The sequence below is a fragment of the Fonsecaea pedrosoi genome, assembly GCF_000835455.1.
Source record: "Fonsecaea pedrosoi CBS 271.37 unplaced genomic scaffold supercont1.7, whole genome shotgun sequence".
NCBI classification, from domain to species: Eukaryota; Fungi; Ascomycota; class Eurotiomycetes; order Chaetothyriales; family Herpotrichiellaceae; genus Fonsecaea; species Fonsecaea pedrosoi.
The window spans coordinates 3,067,913-3,089,228 of NW_013550609.1; the positions used below are offsets into that span (position 1 = coordinate 3,067,913).

The 21,316-nt window shown below is 52.3% G+C and overlaps 11 protein-coding genes across 11 annotated transcripts; 9 read left to right on the top strand and 2 right to left on the bottom strand.

Annotated features, from left to right (window-relative positions):
• Positions 1 to 100: 100 nt before the first annotated feature.
• Z517_11155 (uncharacterized protein) lies at positions 101 to 1,105 on the bottom strand (the record flags this gene model as incomplete). The annotated part of the gene is made up of 1 exon (XM_013424763.1): positions 101 to 1,105. The coding sequence occupies one exon, from the start codon at positions 1,103 to 1,105 to the stop codon at positions 101 to 103; it is 1,005 nt and encodes a 334-aa protein (XP_013280217.1).
• Positions 1,106 to 1,664: 559 nt separating this feature from the next.
• Positions 1,665 to 2,591, top strand: Z517_11156 (uncharacterized protein; the record flags this gene model as incomplete). The annotated part of the gene is made up of 1 exon (XM_013424764.1): positions 1,665 to 2,591. One exon carries the CDS (start codon positions 1,665 to 1,667, stop codon positions 2,589 to 2,591), a length of 927 nt encoding a protein of 308 aa, XP_013280218.1.
• Positions 2,592 to 3,075: 484 nt separating this feature from the next.
• Z517_11157 (uncharacterized protein) lies at positions 3,076 to 4,128 on the top strand (the record flags this gene model as incomplete). The annotated part of the gene is made up of 1 exon (XM_013424765.1): positions 3,076 to 4,128. The coding sequence occupies one exon, from the start codon at positions 3,076 to 3,078 to the stop codon at positions 4,126 to 4,128; it is 1,053 nt and encodes a 350-aa protein (XP_013280219.1).
• Positions 4,129 to 4,391: 263 nt separating this feature from the next.
• Z517_11158 (tryptophan-tRNA ligase) lies at positions 4,392 to 5,684 on the bottom strand (the record flags this gene model as incomplete). The annotated part of the gene is made up of 1 exon (XM_013424766.1): positions 4,392 to 5,684. The coding sequence occupies one exon, from the start codon at positions 5,682 to 5,684 to the stop codon at positions 4,392 to 4,394; it is 1,293 nt and encodes a 430-aa protein (XP_013280220.1).
• Positions 5,685 to 6,175: 491 nt separating this feature from the next.
• Positions 6,176 to 6,922, top strand: Z517_11159 (uncharacterized protein; the record flags this gene model as incomplete). Its single annotated transcript, XM_013424767.1, has 1 exon — positions 6,176 to 6,922. The coding sequence occupies one exon, from the start codon at positions 6,176 to 6,178 to the stop codon at positions 6,920 to 6,922; it is 747 nt and encodes a 248-aa protein (XP_013280221.1).
• A 673-nt stretch (positions 6,923 to 7,595) lies between these two features.
• On the top strand, positions 7,596 to 8,423 carry Z517_11160 (uncharacterized protein; the record flags this gene model as incomplete). Its single annotated transcript, XM_013424768.1, has 2 exons — positions 7,596 to 7,785; positions 7,834 to 8,423. The coding sequence occupies 2 exons, from the start codon at positions 7,596 to 7,598 to the stop codon at positions 8,421 to 8,423; spliced, it is 780 nt and encodes a 259-aa protein (XP_013280222.1).
• Positions 8,424 to 9,295: 872 nt separating this feature from the next.
• Positions 9,296 to 12,052, top strand: Z517_11161 (uncharacterized protein; the record flags this gene model as incomplete). Its single annotated transcript, XM_013424769.1, has 1 exon — positions 9,296 to 12,052. The coding sequence occupies one exon, from the start codon at positions 9,296 to 9,298 to the stop codon at positions 12,050 to 12,052; it is 2,757 nt and encodes a 918-aa protein (XP_013280223.1).
• Positions 12,053 to 12,569: 517 nt separating this feature from the next.
• On the top strand, positions 12,570 to 14,412 carry Z517_11162 (uncharacterized protein; the record flags this gene model as incomplete). Its single annotated transcript, XM_013424770.1, has 3 exons — positions 12,570 to 12,890; positions 12,964 to 13,636; positions 13,685 to 14,412. The coding sequence occupies 3 exons, from the start codon at positions 12,570 to 12,572 to the stop codon at positions 14,410 to 14,412; spliced, it is 1,722 nt and encodes a 573-aa protein (XP_013280224.1).
• A 1,311-nt stretch (positions 14,413 to 15,723) lies between these two features.
• On the top strand, positions 15,724 to 16,752 carry Z517_11163 (uncharacterized protein; the record flags this gene model as incomplete). Its single annotated transcript, XM_013424771.1, has 1 exon — positions 15,724 to 16,752. The coding sequence occupies one exon, from the start codon at positions 15,724 to 15,726 to the stop codon at positions 16,750 to 16,752; it is 1,029 nt and encodes a 342-aa protein (XP_013280225.1).
• An 854-nt stretch (positions 16,753 to 17,606) lies between these two features.
• Z517_11164 (uncharacterized protein) lies at positions 17,607 to 18,466 on the top strand (the record flags this gene model as incomplete). The annotated part of the gene is made up of 2 exons (XM_013424772.1): positions 17,607 to 18,183; positions 18,273 to 18,466. The coding sequence occupies 2 exons, from the start codon at positions 17,607 to 17,609 to the stop codon at positions 18,464 to 18,466; spliced, it is 771 nt and encodes a 256-aa protein (XP_013280226.1).
• Positions 18,467 to 19,306: 840 nt separating this feature from the next.
• Positions 19,307 to 21,248, top strand: Z517_11165 (uncharacterized protein; the record flags this gene model as incomplete). Its single annotated transcript, XM_013424773.1, has 2 exons — positions 19,307 to 19,683; positions 19,736 to 21,248. The coding sequence occupies 2 exons, from the start codon at positions 19,307 to 19,309 to the stop codon at positions 21,246 to 21,248; spliced, it is 1,890 nt and encodes a 629-aa protein (XP_013280227.1).
• Positions 21,249 to 21,316: the final 68 nt, after the last annotated feature.

The following is a 21,316-nucleotide window of genomic DNA, read 5'->3' on the forward strand; positions in this document are numbered from 1 at the left end:
CTCCGCTCCTTTGCTCTCGCGTTGAAAGGATGCATGTTCATTCCCTGCTCATATATTGAGAAAAGACGCAGAGTTCCTCGTACACTTCTCTGACTGATCCTCATTGCTTCAATGTCGCAATCATCTTCTTCCACGATGCCGAAGCCCTAGCCGCGTACCTCGACGGCAACTCGGGATCAGACTGCGATAGCTCACATGAGAACAGCTCCATGCTAACCCATCCGTCATAGCCCAACCCCTTCACAATTGCCTTCATCACCCGCTCAATGGGAAGATAGCCTCCTCTCTCCTCTTCGTAGGGGAACAGTCGCGCATTTCGTGACCAGCTCATCCTTGCAGGCTGGTCAATTGCATGGAAAGGATGTGACTGGCTCAGTGATGGATCCAACTTCTCTGCGTCTCCGGCCTGGACATAAAACACCTTTTCGACATTTACCTCGCGGATCAAACGCTGGATCGATGCCTCCAAAGCACTGTCTGCATTGCCAGTGCGCCCTGTTTGCGTGGTAGGATCACCCCAGACCCGACCAGCGATGTGGAAAGTGTCCAAGCAAAGCCCAAAGTTTGGTCTGTCGACCTTCTTTGCCATCTCCCATGTGCCTTCCCACGTGTCGATATATCTGCCCCAAGCTACTCCTTCGTATGAAAATCGGACTACAGGACTCTCTGCAAGGCCTCTATCTGCTATTTCTCTGAGATCAGCGACCAAAGTCTCCTCATCACCCGTCGTCCCTTCCTGCAACCAAGTTGTCGGCACTTGAATCATATCGCACCCCAAGATTCGAACAATATCGAACCATAGTCGCAGTTTCTCCAGCATAGCCTCGTGCTGCCGACGATCAAGCAGCCCCTCGTAGTGTCGGAATGATTGAAGGACAATCACAGTCAACCCGAGTTCATCGCACTGCTTTCTTATGTTCCTCGCAGCTTGCAGCCTGTTATCATAAGTCAATCCTGCCGGGAGCTTCTCTGCAGTAGCGTCGATATCGGTGCCTATGATTTCGACCCCATGAAATCCATTTTGTGCGGCTGCGCGCAGTCTTGACTTGATGTCGTGGACACCAGGATCACCCAGGGACAATGAGGCAACAGCGGGTTGAACCATTTGTGCGGATGAGCTTCAAAAAGCTGACGAAATGTAGATATTGACGATGGACAGTTCCGCGTGACCCAACAGCTAACAAACATCGCAGAAGAACGCCATGGACGATCCTTCGAGACCCTGCTTGTGTACCATCTCGACATCTCCCACTTGGAGGCAATTCGCATAAACATGGGGCCGACAATAGATCTCTCCGCAGTTGAAACCTGACCCCAATAATTGACTGTCAAACACAGGCTTGACCGGCAATGAACTTTGCCGCGCGCCGCGCCGCACGGGTCGACCTACGGGCTAACAAAATACTTTCGGATGCTCCTGGCGGGTCAGTCCCTTCTCGTTGCCACTCCATATACCTCATACTGAGCATGAACCAACAAAATTGACAATACCAAGGTATATGTAGCTCTATGTGAGCGTATCTACACGTCGCTGAAAGGAAAGGCTGTTGGTACCCGTACCTTGACGGCTCTTCAGCAGGTTCCGGATACTTTCATCACAGTTCTTTAGCATATTCCATTGGTCTTGTTTCAGCAGTCTCTATCCAGTAGGCGACCGGATCACTATGGGAAATACTTCCACACAGAGGAGTCGACTGTTCATAGCAGGCGGCCTGGGTGGTGGCTCGATAGCACCCCGTGCCCACGACTTCATTGCTGGTTGTCTCAAACGCCGTTGGAAGATGACATTTCTCGAGGCCTCGGCTCTCCAGGAAGTTTTGGACGCATTTCACGCCTCGGATTTCGCTGGAGGTATTGTTACAATGCCCTATAAGAAGACAATCATTCCGTGCCTGGACCATGTTGATGATCTTGTCGATCAGCTCAGTGCTTGCAACCATGTTTCTGTTGCCGATGATGGTACTTTGAGAGGCACCAACACGGACTGGGTTGGGATCAAAAAGGCTCTTTTAGGGAGCGAACCGGCCACAAGTGCCGTACAAGGGCTCAAAGGCATGGTGATTGGAGCGGGTGGCGCAAGCCGAGCGGCAATCTACGCACTTATGGATCTGGGCTGCGAGGACGTCTACGTGATCAATCGCGACGCTGGCGAGATTGAAGAGCTTCTCGAAGATGTGAACCATTACAAAACGCCGACCCGGCCAAGTATTGTCCACGTCCGAACCGCAGAGCAAGCCTCGACCTTGCCGTGCCCACAATGGATCGTGAGCACTGTTCCTGACTTTGAACCCAGAACCTCGGGAGAAATCCAAGCTAGGGCCGTGTATGTCCAATTTCTTACTAAGGAAAGACCGCCTCACGCGTGTATGCTGGACATGTGCTACCACCCCTTGCAGACACGCAATCTCCACCTTGCAAAGGAGCATGGGTGGCCGATTGTTGATGGTGTTCAAGTTGTGGGACATCAACTAAAAGAGCAATGGCGACCCTGGACAGGTGAGGAGATCAGCAAACAACAGGAAGAGATTGCATGGAGAATCCTGCGCGAGAGTGCAAATTCGGACCCGACAGTTACTCCTACAAGTGTATGATATTGTGAGCACGCAAGTATGATCAATTTTGGCCATTCTGAATACCTATAGCTTGCTCCTTCGTCGCCCATAGTCTTGAGGGAAAATGTTCTCGTCTCGCAAACAAGGACTCCAGAGTATGGTCCAGATCGCTAGCCCACTGTCATTACAACAAGACGGAACCTATTGATGGGGTGCTCATGCGTAAGAGTTTTTACGGGCTTGTTGCGCGTGTATTCTTTCAGAGCATTTCCTTCCTCTCACCAAGTCTTGATGCTACATACAAGTAGTCATGGTAGTTCCTGGAATCATGTGCTTATTGTGCTCGCTGGCGGGCCGAACCTTAAGCCTGACGCTTGAACAAGCCATTGCCACGACCTGGTGTTGGTTGGTCAGTACCAGTAAGAAAATTCACATACAAACACAACTCTAGCAGACTATAGATAGCCAACCTCAGCAACATATTTTGAGGCAGGCTATGGACGAAGATAAACAGTGTTAAAGCATGTCATTACGTCCGGGGCAAGTCGATGTCAATTCAACTATCTCCGCACCGGATTTTCGGATCATCACGACACTGAAACACACGCTGTTCAACACTCAAGATGCCGAGCCAGACTCGAGAACCGAGGCATTGATACGCCAGTGGAGGGACATCACCACGAGACTCTTTGCGCTGCATACACGGCGACTGCGCGAGGCTGCGGAGGCATGTGGCTGGACAGATGTCGCGACGAGGCTTACGCCCCCGGCTTCTGTTGTTGCCGTAGCGGATGAGGAAGAAAAGGAAAAGCCTTCCTCCTCGTCAAGTACAGACAAACCTTTCAATATACAAGTCCTCGTCGAGAACGCGGTGGCGGCGGCAGCGGCGGCAAAAGCAGGAGGAACATCATCTCCCTCACACGGTCCCCGGGCAGGGTATCTACGAGATTTCCGTGTCCGCGTCCTGATTTCCCGTGCCGGCGAGGTTAGCGTGGAATGCACGGCGATGGGCGAGGACCGACCACTTTCAACCCTCACCGACGCTGTCGACATGTACACGTCGTGCCCGTTTACGTCGACCGTGCCTGGACATCAAGGACAGGCCGCAGCCGGGCTCTCAACACCACCACCACCACCACCACCTCAACAGCCACAGCCATGCCACGTCACAATCGACGCCCAACCAACACATCCCACACTGTTTACGCGGCACAAAACCACCGTGCGCACAGCGTACAACGACGCTCGCGGGCGTGCCACCGATTCACCGCTCCCCCTCCCGACCACGCCGCCCACGACGCGCGAAGTCCTCCTCTTCAACGACGACGGACTCGTCACCGAGGCGTCCCTATCGGCGGTCTATTTCCTGCGCCGCAGCGGGGCCCGTCGCTGGGTGACACCGCGCTCCGATGCCGGTGGCATGCACTCGGCGACTAGGCTCTACGCGCTCGAGGCGGGTTGGTGCGACGAGGGGAGTGTGTCCGTTCAAGACGTCCAGGATGGCGAGGTCGTCTGGTTGAGTAACGCTGTCAGGGGCTTCTTTCCTGGCGTGGTGAGGCGGCGTGAAAACGCCTGACAGGGGCACCTAGTATATACTGAGTATATAGGGGGAAAAAGAAAGAAAGTGGAAAAGGGGTTTCTCTTTTCTTCCTCTAGTTGTAGCTCTCCATGTATGAGCATAACCTATGGTTTAAAAAAAAAAGGTCCAGGTGTCATGTTCTAATTCATGCTTGTTCTTTTTATCAAATTTCAAGTCGAGTCATGCTCTACTACTTCAGCACTCGAAATACATAAAATCCGTCAAGGTCTTTTCTACCTGCTTTTCGGGGGTTTGCAGGCTCACCGCACCGGAAGCTCTTTCTTTGGCCCATTCTCTTTGGCTGCGCCTTTATCCGTCGCGGCACCCACTGTTACCGTCTTCTGGTCCGCTGGGACACCTCTAAATAGCAACCCCTTTCTGCTGAAAAAGTCATGAACCACCTCGTCGCTCACCTGTTTTCGCCTTTCCTGAAAATCGCCCACGTACTGCTGCAACTCCTTGATGCAGAGTGCTTTGAGCTCTCCAGTCATCATCTCGCCCTTCTCGTACTGTTCCTTGATCCGCGCCAATTCATCATCGTCTTCCAAGAAAAATGTGAGGTACTTGTACGGCACGTCGACGTCCGTTCTTCCACCCAGCTCCCGTTGTTTCTCTGCAGTATCCTGCCCACCGGAGAATGCGAAGCGGTTGATCTTCTTCTTGATCGCATTAGGTGTATCGGTCAAGAATATCGCAGACGAATCGACGCTGGCAGACATCTTTGTCCCTTCACCTTGTAACGCTGGAAGAAAGCGAGAGTGGATGAGGCATGGTTTCTCATATTTCATCTTCTCCGCTATATCTCGACAGACACGGAAGTAGGGATCTTGGTCAATTGCGCACGGGATTAGGCACAGGATCCGCGGCACACTTTTTGCATCGGTGCCAAAGACATGTGGGAAACTCGTTGCGAACGAAGGTGCAGACTGTGTGGCGGGAAAATGGAATTCACCAATATTGTTGCTGTCATTGAAACCAAATGCCCCTTTTATCTGGTTGAGCGTGACATGTTTCGCTGCAAAGCAAACATTGCGATAGAATGCGCCTCCCATATACTCAAAATCCGAGAAAATGAACGTCTTTTTCGGGTCGAAGCCCAGCGCAATGATGTCTTTGGCATTTTCTCTCGCATATCGAGTTGCATCGTCCATGCTGATGGTTTTGGAGTGCATGAACTTTTCGTCGTCTGTCAACTGGATCACGAGGGGGCAGTCGAAGACTTCTTGTAGCCAGCGCGTGAATTCAAAAGGGACGCTGTGCCCGACGTGCATGCTGTCGCTACTCGGCCCTCTCCCAGTGTAGAGGTAAAATCTTTCACCCTTCTCATACTTGGTCAGGATTTTTTCGAGATCGCGGTGGGATATCACTATTCCACGGCGCATGAATCTGTGGGGTTTTCGGCCAGTTGCCTTTTCGAATCTCTCGAGTAATGCGGGCGAAATTGGCGTGGCACCGAAGTCGCGAATCAACTTGTCGTAGTCGACCGGCTTTATTTGGCCGGACTCATCCACCCCGCCGGATACTTCGAAGGGGGTGATCTTTTGTTCTGTCATGACGAGCGAGGGGTTCGAGGGGTGACTGTGTGCGATGGAAGGGCGGAGACAAAAGGGCAGGATGTGGGAGAAGGAAGATCTTATATAAGGAAGAGGCGAGCTACTAACAGCAGAAAGGAGGGGAGGGATGTTTGCGAGGGCGCCTCAAAGGGAGTAATTAGGAGTTACAAACAGTCTGCCTGCACAGTTGTGACTGGCATGAGTCTTCAGAAATTCACCGTTGTCTGCGGCTGGCGGGCAACCCAATTGCCAATGGGACCAATGGGTACCGTGAAAGGTAGTGGCCCAATGACATGCCGCTGTCGGATATGGCTCTCCGTCCTCCATGACCTGCCGGCCAAGCCATTCTCTCCTCTTCTCTTCCGCCGAAAGTGGCAATTGGGCTCTTGAGCTCGCGTGAGGGTTTCCAAAAAAACTTGCCCTCTCTTTTGCACCCTCACCTTCCGCCCTAACCATCAGCCGTTACTTTAGGTCGATGTCTTCACGCCAGGATGAAAGTCTACGAGCACTCCTTTAATTACGACTACACTTTCCCCGCTGTCACTCTAGCATATTTCCTGCGCTATCCGAATCCTTATTCCAGGCATGTTCTCAGCTCGGATGTGATTGATCGTTACATCGACCCCGAGACAAACCGACTTCATACTGTACGACTACATCTCAAAAAATCAAAAGTACCCTCCGGCATCCTTAAATTCCTCCCTCGCGGCCTTGCCGGCCCAGGTGGCGCTAGTCAGAGCTATGTCCTAGAGAAGAGTACCATTGACATCAACGAAGGATGGATGGAAACGGAGTCCAAGAACATGGAATGGACGGGCATCTTGAGCGTTATCGAACGTCAGACCTATAAACGGCAGCGGCTATCGGATATTGCGTCTTCCAGTTGGTCGAGCGATGATCTCCAACCACAGAAACCCAGAGAGACCACCACCTGCAAAACAGTTGTGACATTCGTATCACACCTGGGCCAACACAAGTTACTGGGCAGGAAAAGACAAGAGCACACTGCCAATGTCGAGGAAGAATCTCCAAAACAAGGACTGTTTGCTTCGTGGTCGACAGCTGGTATTCAGCGGACCATCGAGCTGATTGGAGTGAAACGAACCAAGTCAGCCCTGGTAAATGGAAAAGAAGGAATGAACGTCGTGCTCGAGAGGTTGCGGAATGGTGGCATTGTGGCCGTCCTTGAAGGAATGAGAAGAGATCGGATGGAAGTGTTGGGAGCAGATGGACACTGAAACCAGCTCTCTCGCTTCTGTGGCAAACCCTGCATTGAGCAGCCTCAATTGCAAGCCTCGATTTGATTTGTACTACTAACCTTGATTGATTGATTGATTGTGAGCTAGGCGCTGGGGATATGTGCATGAAATGTGTTGTGAAATGTATGGCGATATTTCGAACAAAAGAGTGATGCGCTGTACCATCGAGGGCTTTGTTGATAGGTATACAATTCAGTCCACTCATCCTTCTAACCACTCCTGTTTGATGGCATCGAAAAGGGCAGCAGAATGTTGCTACGTTGCCCACCATTCATGGTAAGCTCCGCAGGTCCTTCAGTCCAGTCTTTGCTTCCGGCACAGGTGCTGTCTCTGTGGGTATTGGTACAGATTGCCCGCATTCACCTTCGAGCAACCTCACAGGGAAGACACGGCAAAGCATCTACTTCACTCACTTTTCTCTTAGAACCTTACCTGTCCTCTTGGCGACAGAAATGCCCTGAGGTCTCATCTGGAGTCGCTCCTGCAGCCCAAGAATCGCCTCTCTTCGACGCCATCATCTTTCTTCCCTCTCTCCGCCCAGTCACTCGTTCAGCAAATAGTCATTCGTTTTATCGATTCAACAAGGTAGCAGATATTGGTCAGCACGGCTGCTTCCCGTCTCTGGCCATTCTTTCCAACCAGCCGTGGCGTTATGGTCGCGCTCACCTCAATCCTGTGGTTGGCAGCCATATTTCTCCTGAGCTTCGTCAAGGATTCGAACTCTGCACGTCGCTTCGACCGCCGCAGTGACCTCGATTATGTCCCTCCCATCAACGCCTCAGCTGCTGCAGGCTGGTCAGTGCCTCTGCAGGGCAGCAAAACCTGCGATCCTAACAAAGCTTGTGAGATCAATCAAGCTGCGCCGAGGTGACACTCACTCACAGCTCTAGGCACGGATTCACTATCACCCCCGGCTCCTGACAAACCTCTTCAATACCTTGCAATCGCACGCGGCCTCTACATGTATCTGTGCGCAGGTAATGGATCAAGCGAGCCCGCCAAGTTTCAATCACAGTCCACGCAGCTTTACGATGCAGCTCCACTCATCCAAAACCTCCCGAATGAGGCGGCATTTCATGCTCTACCTGCCAAACTGCATGACTTCGACTATGAGCAGCTGAGGAACTCCACTCTGGAATGTATGGGAACCATCGGAACTGTCAACGATACAGCCATAATCACTCTTTTCGATATTGCAACATTCGAAGCCCTTCCATACGAATCCGTGCTTGCACCAGATAACCCTGGTAGCAACAGCAGATGGGCACACTCGGTGAGCCCGAAGGGCGACTGGGACATCTACCGAGTTGAGGTTGCGGGAGGCACTCCGCCTGTTTGTGACAGCCAACGACTCATGGCAGAAGAAGAATACACGGCAGAGTACTGGTTCTTTTACTCTGGGGGAGAAGACATATGGACGCCAAACGATATCATGAAAGAAGCCTTGGTTGATTCGATCGATCTGCCAGCATTCATATGAAGATTTGGGAAGAAACCTGAATGAGAAGATAGCTGTGAACGCAATCAACGGCGTAGCATGTGGGTGAAACATTCGATGATGGATGCCAGTAGAACTCAAGATCATTGCACGGGATTTTACGAGAGATGAGAGGATCGGATTGTATGTGAACAGGCTGCCGATCCGAGACCTCGGATGGCGGAATTGTCTTCTGATCCATGTCATCTCATTTCGTTTCGTTTCATGGGTACGGGAAAACAGGACATTTTTCAATAGGCTAAGATCCGAGCTCGTGAATGAACAGAGCGATAGTGCTAAATACAGTTTCTCGTGAGCCTCAAGCCGCCCCAAGGCTGTCATCGTGCACTAAGCAACTCCCGCCGAATTAGTGGGTTTCTATCCCCGCGAAAAGGGAGTTTTACCGACTCTGGTAACTTAAGCGGCACGAGCGGATGGGCTGCCCGCCATAGCAGCACGTGAATCCTCAAGTCCCCCTCGTCCGTTTCGCCTCAACCTTCGAACTCTCACCCTGCATCCCACACGATCACCTACTCAGTTCGCTGAACCCGTCAACTATCATCCGCAAGTAGCTACGAACAGCCCTGTACTGCTTGCTATTGACCTTATTCACAATATCTCTTCAGTCTTGTTGGTTCCAGCCGGCGTTACCCACCAGAACTTCACCCTAGTCTTGCTGCCATTCATAGGCGCAGGATTACCCACCACTACGCATTCGACTGATTCGTCCCTTGGAGATGCCCAACCACCAATGCAGTGACTACTGGTGACACCTATCTGTGTAGTCATATCCATCTGAGAGGTTCGAGACATTCATCCCGCAGCCTTCACGGTAGGCAGAGTGTGTATCTGCACGCGGTTACTCAACCTCCACCATGTCGTCGGCAATCAACGATGACGAACTCTCCATTTCCCTCCCACAAACCAACTCCAGCCGCTCCAGGCCGTCCCTTCCTACTGTTCTTTCCCCGCCGGCACGTTCTAGCTTGAGCCAGACGCCGATGGCAGAGTCCCCAGGCACTGCCCGCGCAATGCAACGACTACACCAGTATGCCTTCGTGCGCAACATTGGTGAAGGATCGTTTGGTAAAGTCAAGCTTGCGAGACACAAGGTTACGGGTCAAGAGGTTGCAATGAAGACTATCAGTCGACGCAAATTAATCAGTCGGGACATGGCAGGGCGGATAGAGAGGGAGATCCAATACTTGCAACTCCTGCGGCACCCACACATCATCAAGCTCTACACCGTCATAACAACCAAGACAGACATCTACATGGTGCTGGAATATGTTCCCATGGAGTTGTTTGATTACATCGTGAAGCATGGTCGGCTGGGCGAAGCAAAGGCCCGGAAGCTGTTTCAACAGATCATCTGTGCTGTCGAGTATTGTCATCGTCACAAAATTGTCCATCGAGACCTCAAACCGGAGAACCTTCTCCTTGACAAGAACATGAATGTGAAAATCGCCGACTTTGGTCTGAGTAATATCATGACAGATGGCAATTTCTTGAAGACGAGTTGCGGAAGCCCAAACTATGCTGCCCCTGAAGTCATTGGTGGAAAGCTCTATGCTGGTCCTGAAGTCGATGTCTGGAGTTGCGGTGTCATTCTCTACGTCTTCCTCGTTGGCAGGCTCCCATTCGACGATGAGTTCATTCCTGCACTGTTCAAGAAGATTCAGGCCGGGACATTTCACATTCCATCACAAACTCCGCCAGGCGCGGTAAACCTCATCAAGCGATGTTTGCAAGTGCATCCGGTTCATCGCATCACCATACCCGAAATCAGACAAGACGAATGGTTCATGAAAGACCTTCCTGCTTATTTGGTTGATCCCGTGGAAGAATTTCTGGACACCGGAGTCGATCCCACCAAAGCCATCGACCCTCGTCAGCTTGCTCCGGGAAAACCACTTGACGTGGTTGAGAAAATTCACGAGCAAGTCGTTGGCAAGCTTGGTCGTACCATGGGTTATGCGAAGGAGGATGTGAAGGATGCTTTGAGCAAAGATGAGCCTAGTGCAATCAAAGACGCATATCTCATAGTCAGAGAGAACCAGTTAATGATCAGCACTCCCCAATACCGCACAGAGAACCCAGAGCTGGAGTCGTTCATGGCTTCTTCGCCTCCAGTCGAACCAAACTATCCCAATTTCCCCGGCTCGCCACGACGGTTTCAGGATATCGATGTCAAGCCTCTCACTCCAAGTCGCACGGATGCGCACCGAGCTAGTCGGTCACTATCTGAAACTCCATCTTCCCTCAGAGAAGAAGAGAAGCCTAGGATCTCAAATGTTCGCGTCCTGAACACATCACTACCTCATGTTCATGAAGAGCTCCTTCAGATCCGCGAAAAGGCAAAGGCTCATGGTGAAGATCCCGACATGATTCTCCATCCGACACAAGGCCAAGATCAGAAGGACGAAGCCGAAAGCCCCATCCCCGAAGAAATTAAGGATGAACAGGGGAATCCCATTTATCGATCTAAAGAAGAACAGGAGGCCACATCAAGGGCTTTGAAACCACACTCGCGCTCTGTGACGGCTCTAAATTCATTGCGAGAACCGAAAGGCCGACCCGAAGGTATGACGACTTTGCCAACCGACGAAAAACGCCCACCCGCTGCCAAAACCAAGCCTAGACGCTGGCAATTTGGCATCCGCAGTCGAAACCAACCTTGGGAAGCCATGAAGTGCTTGTACGCTGCTCTCAAGGCACAAGGCGCCGAATGGGAAGTTAATCCGTGGCTGCGGCCTGAGTCGATGCCCGATGGTGATGACGAGAAGGATGGTATCCCTCCGCCTCCACCCGATCTAGAACCTGGCCAACGCCACGAGATCCTGCAACAGAGATTCTCATTTGTGGGCGAGGACTACTACATCCCCCGAGATCCTTTCAATATTCGCGCGAGAATCTTGAAAAAGGGATTACTGATGCCTGGTGAAGCGCCATCTGTCTCAGCTCACAGTTCAGCAGTCAGCCTACCCGCAGAAGCACAGACCCAGCTCAAGAGACATATTGAGCAACTGGGCTATGCCTCGGAGGATGTCAAACAGGCGCTCGGGATGAGTTCTCCAAACGGAAGCCAAGCAAATGCGAGGTCACCAGCGAGCAGTGGACATCCCTCCCGGCAAAATACGGGAGGTGAGCCAGCCCTTCACAGCCAGGATGCGTTTACAGGACCAGGACAAGTATCCATGAGCAGGCCCGACAGTCTTTCGGCACTCAACAAGAAAATCCCAAGCGAGCACATCGGAGTCTGGGTGTTTATCGACATTCAATTGTATACCTTAGAGCAGGGAACGTTTGTTGTGGATTTCAAATGCGATGGATACCAGAATGTGATTTGGCACGATTTGAAAAAGGAGCGAGAGAGGAATAAGACACCCACCAGCAGCAGCACAGTGACGAGCCCGACGAACAGCAGACCCACCAGCGGGTTCGGAAACATCAGTCACACCAGCTCTGATCGGCTTGATGAAATGAGCGGCGAAGGCTACTGGAAACCGGTCAGCAAGCGCTACAAGAACGTGGAAAAGGAGATATCCAGCCCTTATCCCTATCTCGACGTGGCTAGTGACTTGGTGGCTCAACTAGTAAGTCTGAGTGCTAAGGCTGCGCAACGGTCCTGACTGACTCTTAGTGGGGCGGCGCTGCTTGAATTTCTGTCTCATTTCTTGCCCGCTTTTCTGGCGGATGTATACGACTTCATGACAGTGACGGCATTTGCAGCAGCAGGACGTGCTGGTTTGCGGAGCACAGGGAACATTGGCGGAGAGAGCATGAGCGGAGTGAGAATACCTAAGGATACCCTTGCTTAGCGATCGAATGACGGACCACGGAACCAGGACGCTGTCTCATGCGCTGACAGGACAGGATTTCAGAAGCCTGAAGACGAGAAGTTGTTAGAACTAACACCTAAGACGATATACATCAAGCGACTTAGGCAGTCACAATTACTCAATGATGAAGAGATGATACTTGCAGGCATGCGGTTTGCTATCTCATCGAGGTCAATGGAGTCTATGCAAGTGCCTTTTTGAGTACCGAGTACTTTGTAGAAACATAGAACCGCGTGAGACGTGGCGATGGACGTGTAAACCACTTTAAGCCTTGACGCGTTGGTGAGAGTCACGTGTATGCCAAGAAATGCGTGAGACGGTGGCATCCACTCGTGCAACTTGTAAGTTTGTTGCCGCCAAAGTCATTTCCCCAGTCAACGAACCGTCGTCGTTCCTCATATTCGTCCATCCTGATTCTTCACCAACGGAAGCCTCTAGGACCAAGAGGCAGTGGCCAAATAACGGATCCCCTGGATCGGACGCCATCACGCTGACAGAGACTCACGAATTGAACTCAGATATGGGCTTCGTCTCGAAACTGAGATCCTGGTCTCAGGAGCTCACCCCGTATTTCGTCTACCTGCTTCTAGTCGCAACTCTAGGACCTCTACTCTTTGGTTATCATTTGGTATGTCTTCTGTCTTTGACTGTCAAAGTCTACCACATGTCGTGTCGAACAGTTTGCTGAACCAACTCTTCAGGCCGAACTCAATGCCCCTCAAGAGGTCATTACTTGTGCCGCCAAATCCATTAGATCTAAGGAGCGCCCATCAGCAGCATTGGGTGGACTACCACAATGCATACCCATGAACTCAACCCAACTTGGGCTTGTGTCGTCCATTTTCACATTGGGTGGCCTAATCGGTGCTCTCGCTGCCGGCCCTTTGTCCGCACGGTATGGTCGTCTGCATACGATGCGTATCAATACCTTCTTCCTAGCGCTGGGTCCTCTCGCCGAGGCACTCGCTCCTAACATTGGTGCTCTGTCGACGGGCCGCTTCATTTCGGGTCTAGGAGCAGGTGTCTCCGTTGTTGTGGTACCCATCTACATTTCCGAGATTGCTCCACCCAAGGAAAAGGGCTTCTTCGGTGCCTTTACGCAAATAATGACGAACATGGGTATCTTTACCACTCAGCTTCTGGGTTATTTCCTAAGCCATGGCCAAATGTGGCGAGTTATCCTCGCGATTGCAGGCATGATCGGTGTGTTGCAGTTTGCAGGGCTGGTTTTCTCCGTCGAGAGTCCCAAGTGGCAGGCTGGCCATGGAGAACCAAGACAAGCGAACAACAATCTGCGACGTATCCGGGGTCAGAAAGCCGACATTGAGGAGGAAGTAGAAGGTTGGGGGTTGGCGGACGTTGACGAGGGACACGGTTCGTGATCCGGGATATGTTCTTTGTTAATGTCTGACCCTCGAACAGAAGAAGAACGAACACTACTTGCGAATCCCGACCATGAGTCGCCTCTGGACAGCAATTTGCCTTCGAGAGGCAATGCTCCAGAGCCAAGGGGAATCCTCGCGGTGCTCCGAGACCCGACCAATAATCGCGCAATTCTTGCGGTCGTTGTGGTTATGCTGGCACAGCAGCTTTGTGGAATCAACAGCATCATCATGTACGGCGTGTCTCTACTCGCGGACTTACTTGCCTCCAATTCCGCCCTGCTCAATATCTTTGTGAGCATACTCAATATTGTGGCCACTACAGGCTTCGCCCCCCTTGCAGATGTGCTGGGACGCAAGCCATGCATCCTCACCTCAATTGCCGGTATGGGTGTCTCATCTGTCCTGCTTGCCATAGGGATCCGCAGCGCTATTCCGATTCTTTCCGCAGTGTCAGTGCTTCTGTTTGTGGCCAGCTTTGCTTTTGGTCTGGGCCCAATACCTTTCATACTCGCTTCAGAACTGGTTAGTCCAGAAGCGGTTGGCGCAACTCAATCATGGGCGCTGGCAGCAAATTGGATCTCGACATTTGTGGTCGCTCAGTTCTTTCCAATGGTGAATGAGAGATTGGGAAAGGGGGTAGTATACTTTGTGTTTGCAGCCATTGCGGCAATTTCCTTTGTGTTTGTGGGCTGGTATGTGCCAGAAACCAAAGGGAAGAAGGACGTTGACGAAGTTTGGGGAAGGCCGTCCAGGAGGCAAGATTGAAGTGTCGAAAACGCTGGGGAAAACCGATCTGGGACCTCTGGTGTGGTTTCTGGACATGTTCTTTCTAGAGGAGCTACAGATGGGTGTCTGTTTCAACGGAATATCTGACAGGTTCTGGCGGTCCATGTCATGAGCTTCTCAGCTGTCAAATGGCGGCGTGTGAACGCTAGGCGTCTTTCTCGAATGCGAAGCATCTCAGACGAGTGGTGCCAAACCCATGGCAGCCGTGTCTTCCGGCTCACCGTATGAAGGAACAGCTGCTACGTGCAAGAATACTCTGGTTCCGTGGAGACCTTACCTCAACTCGAGGTATACATGCTATCTCGGTCTCTATCGTCAGTTGCATCACTTTAGCCCTACTGCACATTTCAAGGTGCTGCTCGGAATTGGGTACAAGAAAAGGGCACAAATCGATCCGTCTCATTGGATCCTCCCGAAACTCCGCATTTTGCACAAGGAGCACTTTCGTCAGAAACATTTGCTTACCTCGGAGTATTCAAGATATTAGATTTGAGGTTGCAAGAGGCAAGCTGGAGCAGTTGAACCTCCCGAACTTTGGCGCGAACTAGACACAATCAACGGTGCCATGCCCTCTGTTCATGGTGGGCGACGGGTAGTTCGTCGACAATCCCGATATCTATATTTAAAAGCATTCGCCAGGCTCGAAATCATGAGAATGTTCTCCGCAGGAGATGTGCGATCAGATCAACCATCCAGTGGAGCTTTCAGCAGATGTATTGCCCCCAGTCCTCGCACGTCAGTGGGAAAGACGGTCCAATATGAGGGTTGTTTTACAGACATTATTGCCACTAACCATGTTACCCCTGCCTCATCAGGGCTTATCTCTGCGGGATACCAAACATTTACAGCAGTGAATGAGAGGGTCCAAAGAATCGCATGGGCACTCACTGGGGAGTGAGTCTCATGTTGACCCAGAGAACCCGGCGCTCATACCCGGCCTGCTTCCCTGAAGACGGATAAGACCGACTGTCTCTCGCTAACTTCGCTTGACTAGGTCACAATGGTATGCGAGGACACTGGGCTATCAAACTATGTGATTGACCGACACGCCCTCATCAGATTATCATTATTGGCTTGACGGAGGTAGTCATCATTGTTATCACCTACCGGTAAATCGGGGAACCCTGCTCCTGGTAATCGAGCCATTCAAGGCATCCCCTTATCATGGCCTTCTCTCTTCCAACAGAGTCGGACGGTGGAAAGAAAGAACAAAACGACAATTCTCGCACTTATCCTTCACTCTGCACACAGCGCATTCCTACATAAAAACCCTTGAAAAGCGCGGCGACAATGATATCTCCGTCACCCGATACGATTCCCATTATCGACTTCTCACGGTATTCTACCGATCTACCTTCCCTTGCGCGGGAGATCAAGCAGGTCTCCGCGACATGGGGCTTTCTCTACCTCAGAAACCACGGCTTACCGCAATCAGACATTGATCGCATGTTTGACATTAGTGCGACCTTCTTCAAGACCACCCCTCGCGAGGAAAAATCCTCGACGCCGTGGAGCAGCATTGTCAATGCCGGATACGATGCGAAGACCGGCACGGAAGGATATTTCAATGAGCACGGTGCGAAAGAGCGTGTTTCGGCCGTGGATGAGAAGGAAGTCTTCGTGATACGGAAGCAGGCGTCTTATGACCAGCCAATGCCACCATCCCTGAAGAAATTTAATCCTGAGATTCAGGCATTTATGGGAGAGGTGCACAAGAAGATCGCCGTCCCGTTGCTCTCCTGCCTCGGGGTCGGCTTAGGACTGTCAGCCGACCGCCTTCCGCAGATCCATCAACATGAAAGCCCATCTATGACCACTCTCCGGCTCATCCACTACCCTGCGCTTCCACCCAGCGACACGGCCAAAGTTCGGTTGGGTTCGCACACAGACCAAGGAGTGATTACAATTCTCTTCCAGAACCTCGTCGGCGGCCTCCAGATACGACCGCCGAAATATACGGGTCCTATTAAGGATAACGAGATATGGCTCGACGCCCCGGTCATTCCAGGGGCGGTGCTCATAAACATCGGCGAGACAATGACGTTCTTTTCAGGCGGACTTATGAAATCCACGCTCCACCGTGTCACGCGATCCCCGCTGCCGGAGGACCAGGGTAAAGAGAGGTTCTCCATGGCGTACTTCTGCCATCCGAACATCGATACACTGCTCGAGGTGCTGCAGGGGATTCAAGGGGAGGACGGGAAGGAAATACAAAGAAAGGAGCCGCCGATAAGCTGTGTCACGGGCCAGAAGGTCCGGACGGTCAAGGAGTGGATCGAACACAGACATTCAATGGGCCGCTTGGAGAAGGTGAAATGAGCTGCGTTAAACTCGGGGGACTGGTATGTAGGGATTATGGTGTGCAGGAAATGTCCGGGTGATTCGTGCCCGGACAAATCGTTGACATCACCCTGGTCAAATACCTGACTTAGGTCTACCAACAGCGAGGACAACGGCATCAAACTCGAAGCTGCGTATCAAAACAGAGGTGTTCTATCCATTTGCTTTGGATTTTGTTACAAGTTCTTGAAAACCACTTCGAGCCCAACGTATCTGTCTTCCCGGCACACATGTGATGTGGAGTCTCTCATTTGAAGATATGAATGGATCCAAAAGGACGTGAAGTGATCGTCAGCCTCATAGCCTGTGCGATCAAGTAGCCCGAGTCAGTCAATGGCAGGCAATCCTTGAGCCATTGCGAAAGATCACGTACTGTATACTGGGTATGAGAAGCCTTGTTGACCCAACTTGGAGAGAGTAAAAGGCTACGCTAAACTAAAACCGGTTATATGATGATGGAGCTGCCTAATCGGGTATCTGGACCAATGAAGGGGCTCCAGGTCTGCGGTCGACGACTACGGTAACCACTCCTACCAACTTTACTCTCGGCAAGAAGATTACGGGACGGGTCGATCATTCCTCTATTTCCAATTTTGTTTGTTCTGCTCTCTACTTGGACATCCACCTCGGCGTCAAAGAAACCGCAAAGGGGAAACCTGTTCCCAATGTAGCATCCATTTACCGAGGCTATCAAACTTCCATCCTGGGACGTCACTTGACCATGTTAAATATCAACCAGGGGTTGAAACGGCGTTTTAGCCGTTTTCGACTGAGTACCGCGATCAACGACATCTTTTCTGAGTATTGCTTTTTTCACAAGCCATAGCTGAACCATGGCCTCTCTGGAAGGATACAACGTCGCCATCACGGGAGGGGGATCTGGGATTGGACTCGCCACGACGGTCGAGCTGTGCAGTCGCGGAGCCACGGTCTGGGTTGCCGAGTTGACACCACATGTCCCCGCGAAGCTCGAGTCGTTGGTTCAGGCCAAAAAAGTGTTTTTCCACGGAGGCGTCGACGTGGCCAGCCGGGACGCCTGTGTCAGGTTCCTGGACGAAGTCGTGGCGAAGGCCGGCGGCCGGCGCCTCGACTGCCTCGTGAACAACGCAGGCATAGGCCCCGCCGAGGGACCGATCGCGACTGACGAGACGTTTGACAAGATCGTCGACGTGAATCTGCGCGGCACCTGGAACTATGGCACGCAGGCGCTGCGGATCATGGAGAAGCAGGAACCAAAGGGGCCGTGGGGCACCAGGGGCACCATCGTCAATGTCGCGAGTATGTCGGGGCTTTTCGGCCACAACAGTCTGGCTGTGTACACGGCGACGAAGCACGCCAGTGTCGGGCTCGTCAAGGCGTGGAGCAAGGATTTTGCCCCGCTCGGGATACGGATCAATGCCGTCGCGCCGTGTGAGTGCTCCAGATTTCCATTCTTCGTCTGATGTACATATCCACGCACGCACGCATATATATCTATAGAACCTAACATCCATGCACAGCGGTGACCGAGACCGAAGGTGTCAAGATCTGGTTCGCCCAGAGGAAAAAGGATTTTAACGAAGACATCAAGCCACCCCCGGCAGGACGCTTCGCACAGCCGTCGGAAATTGCAAAGGTCATTGCCTTCCTCCTGGGTGAGGACTCGAGTTATATCAACGGACAGACGATTCCGATCAATGGGGGCGCGGTATGAGATCGAAGGATACAGTGCAGGTTTAGAGACAGAGGCACTCCGAGAGTCAAATCATCTGGTGAGCTCAGTGATATGTGTTGAAGTAAGCTCGGGCGTTGTCAGATTCAAACAATGAAGTCACTTTCAATACCGAGTACAGAGCCATGGACGAGGGGGGATATTGGCAGTTCTCCCCATGTATATTCTGGCAATAGGCTGACTAGGTCTGGTCTCTGAATGCAAGTGTGCTGCACCCACGGGACTTGTTTACCTTACTCCTTTATATTCAGTTTGAACGAGATTACTCATTGGCTCATTACTTTGCTGCGCTCCCATCAGACGTGCATTAAACGCCTCTCGTCTTGCTCTGCCCCTGTGCCGAGATGTTGGTCCTCCAGCGTGCAACTTGGAGGAAGTCGACTCTGCGCCTCGTAGTGAACTCTGACTCACGGGTTACTCCTCAGACCTTTGAGACTTGGCCTTTGGAACTGCTGCCGATCGGGTTACACGTCGAATGCTCGGCGGCTTCTCAAAACATCGCTGCATACGACTCTCGTCGGTCAGAACACGCACCCTCGGCCTTCGCTTACTGCCCGACGCGTTTGCCTTGGAATCTTGAACACTCTTGGTGAAGACCAAGCCAAGCCCGGACAGACGGTCATGGGCGTAGATGATCCGAGGGACTCAACCCGAATAGGGAACCGAGGACATATCTCCCAAGTACCATCGATGGATTAAGTGTCCGAAATCTTGAGGTATGTATAGATAAAGGACATAATAGCAGGTCTTATAGCCACTTTGGTGATAGTCTTCACGGTGATTGTGATTGTGAGTGTGACATAACTACAAAATTCTACCGCTATGGCCGTCGCCGTCCAACAATCCGTCAACCCGCAAAGTGCGGCCGCTCTCGAGCATCGCAGCCTGACAGAGCCTGAGAAGGTTGAATTGGACTTTGAGGCACTCAGACGAAAGTATCAGGAAGAGCGCGACAAGCGACTCCAGAACGGCGGTATCAACCAGTACACCATCATCCAGCCGGCGAGCAAAGCGGCCGAAAAGTTCCTCGACGACCCGTACGTCCAGCCTGGCTTCACTCGTGATCCGATCCAACTGGACACAGATGTGATCATCATCGGCGGAGGTTTCGGCGGTCTCATGTGCGCGGTGCGACTCTTGGAGCAAGGCGTCACGAATTTCCGCATTATTGAGAAGGGCGGTGATTTCGGCGGTACATGGTATGGTTCCTCCATTAGTCTCTGTTCTTGTAGCTTGGCTGAACATTGTCAGGTACTGGAACCGATATCCCGGAGCACAGTGTGACATCGAAGCGTATGTGTACATGCCACTACTTGAGGAGACCAACTACGTGCCCTCGGAGAAATATACCCATGCGTCTGAGTTGCTCGACCACGCCCACCGGATCGGAGCCCACTACGGCTTGTACGACAAAACCATCTTTCAAACCGAGACTGTAAAGCTTCAGTGGAACGAGGCGACGACTCGCTGGGACGTCGAAACCAACCGAGCGGATATCATCTCTACTCGGTTCATCATCCCCGCAGCAGGACCTCTGCACCGACCAAAGTTGCCGGGTGTCCCAGGCATAGACTCTTTCAAAGGTCACTTTTTCCACTCATCCCGCTGGGACTATGACTATACCGGAGGCCATAATCGTGGAGATCTATCCAAGTTGGCTGATAAACGGGTTGGGATCATCGGCACTGGCGCGACGGCCGTACAAATTGTCCCTCACGTCGGCGCAGCTGCTAAGCAGCTTTATGTCTTTCAGCGCACGCCATCCAGTATCGACGTCCGAAACAATCGTCCGACAGACACCGAGTGGGCGAGGTCGCTTCCCAAAGGATGGCACCAAGCGCGAATGGACAACTTCGACACCGTTATTGCTGGCGGTTACGTCGAGGAAGACCTGGTCGCCGATGGATGGACGGACATCTTGAGAAACCTCTGGCCTCGCAAAAGCGACAGTGAATCTGCCACCGTGGACCCGGCTCAGATCGCCGCCAAGATGCAACTGGCCGACTACCGGAAAATGGAGTCCATCCGCGCCCGCGTCGACAGTATCGTGGAGGACAGGCAGACGGCCGAAGCCCTCAAGCCGTGGTACAACCAGATGTGCAAGAGGCCGTGTTTTCACGACCAGTACCTCCAGACGTTCAACCGGCCGAATGTGAAGCTGGTTGACACGAAGGGCAAAGGCATCGACAAAATCACTCCCGAGGGCGTCATGGCGAACGGCATCGTCTATGAGATTGACTGTCTGATCTATGCGACGGGGTTCGAATTGGCGACCGATTGGGCACAGCGGACCGGAATGGAGATCTACGGACGAGACGGGATCACGACGACCGAGAAGTGGAAGGACGGATTCCAGACGTTCCACGGCTGGACCAGTCGCGGGTTTCCCAATTGCTTCTTCGTCAACAGCGTCCAGGCGGCCGTGTCGCCAAACTTCCTCCACGCGACCGCCGAGCAAGCAAGACACTTTGCCTACGTTGTCCGACGCGCCTGTGAGAGGAACGTCCGCACCCTCGAACCCACCGCCGAGGCCGAGAACGCGTGGGTCCAGCTCTGCGTCGAGCTGGCGGAACCGCGCCGGAAGTTTCTCGAGGACTGTACCCCCGGTTACTACAACAACGAAGGCGACTTTGACGACTTGAAGACTCGGAGGAACGTCATCTATGGCGGTGGCTCGCCGGCGTTCTTTGAGCTGACCAGGAAGTGGAGAGCTGACGACCGCTTCGAGGGTTTGGAGGTGACCTATCTTGAGGAGGAGAAGTGATGGACACAGCTATAGATAGTCAAAGTCCAGCAAGTTGAAAAATGCGTTGACGAATTACCGAGTAAGGT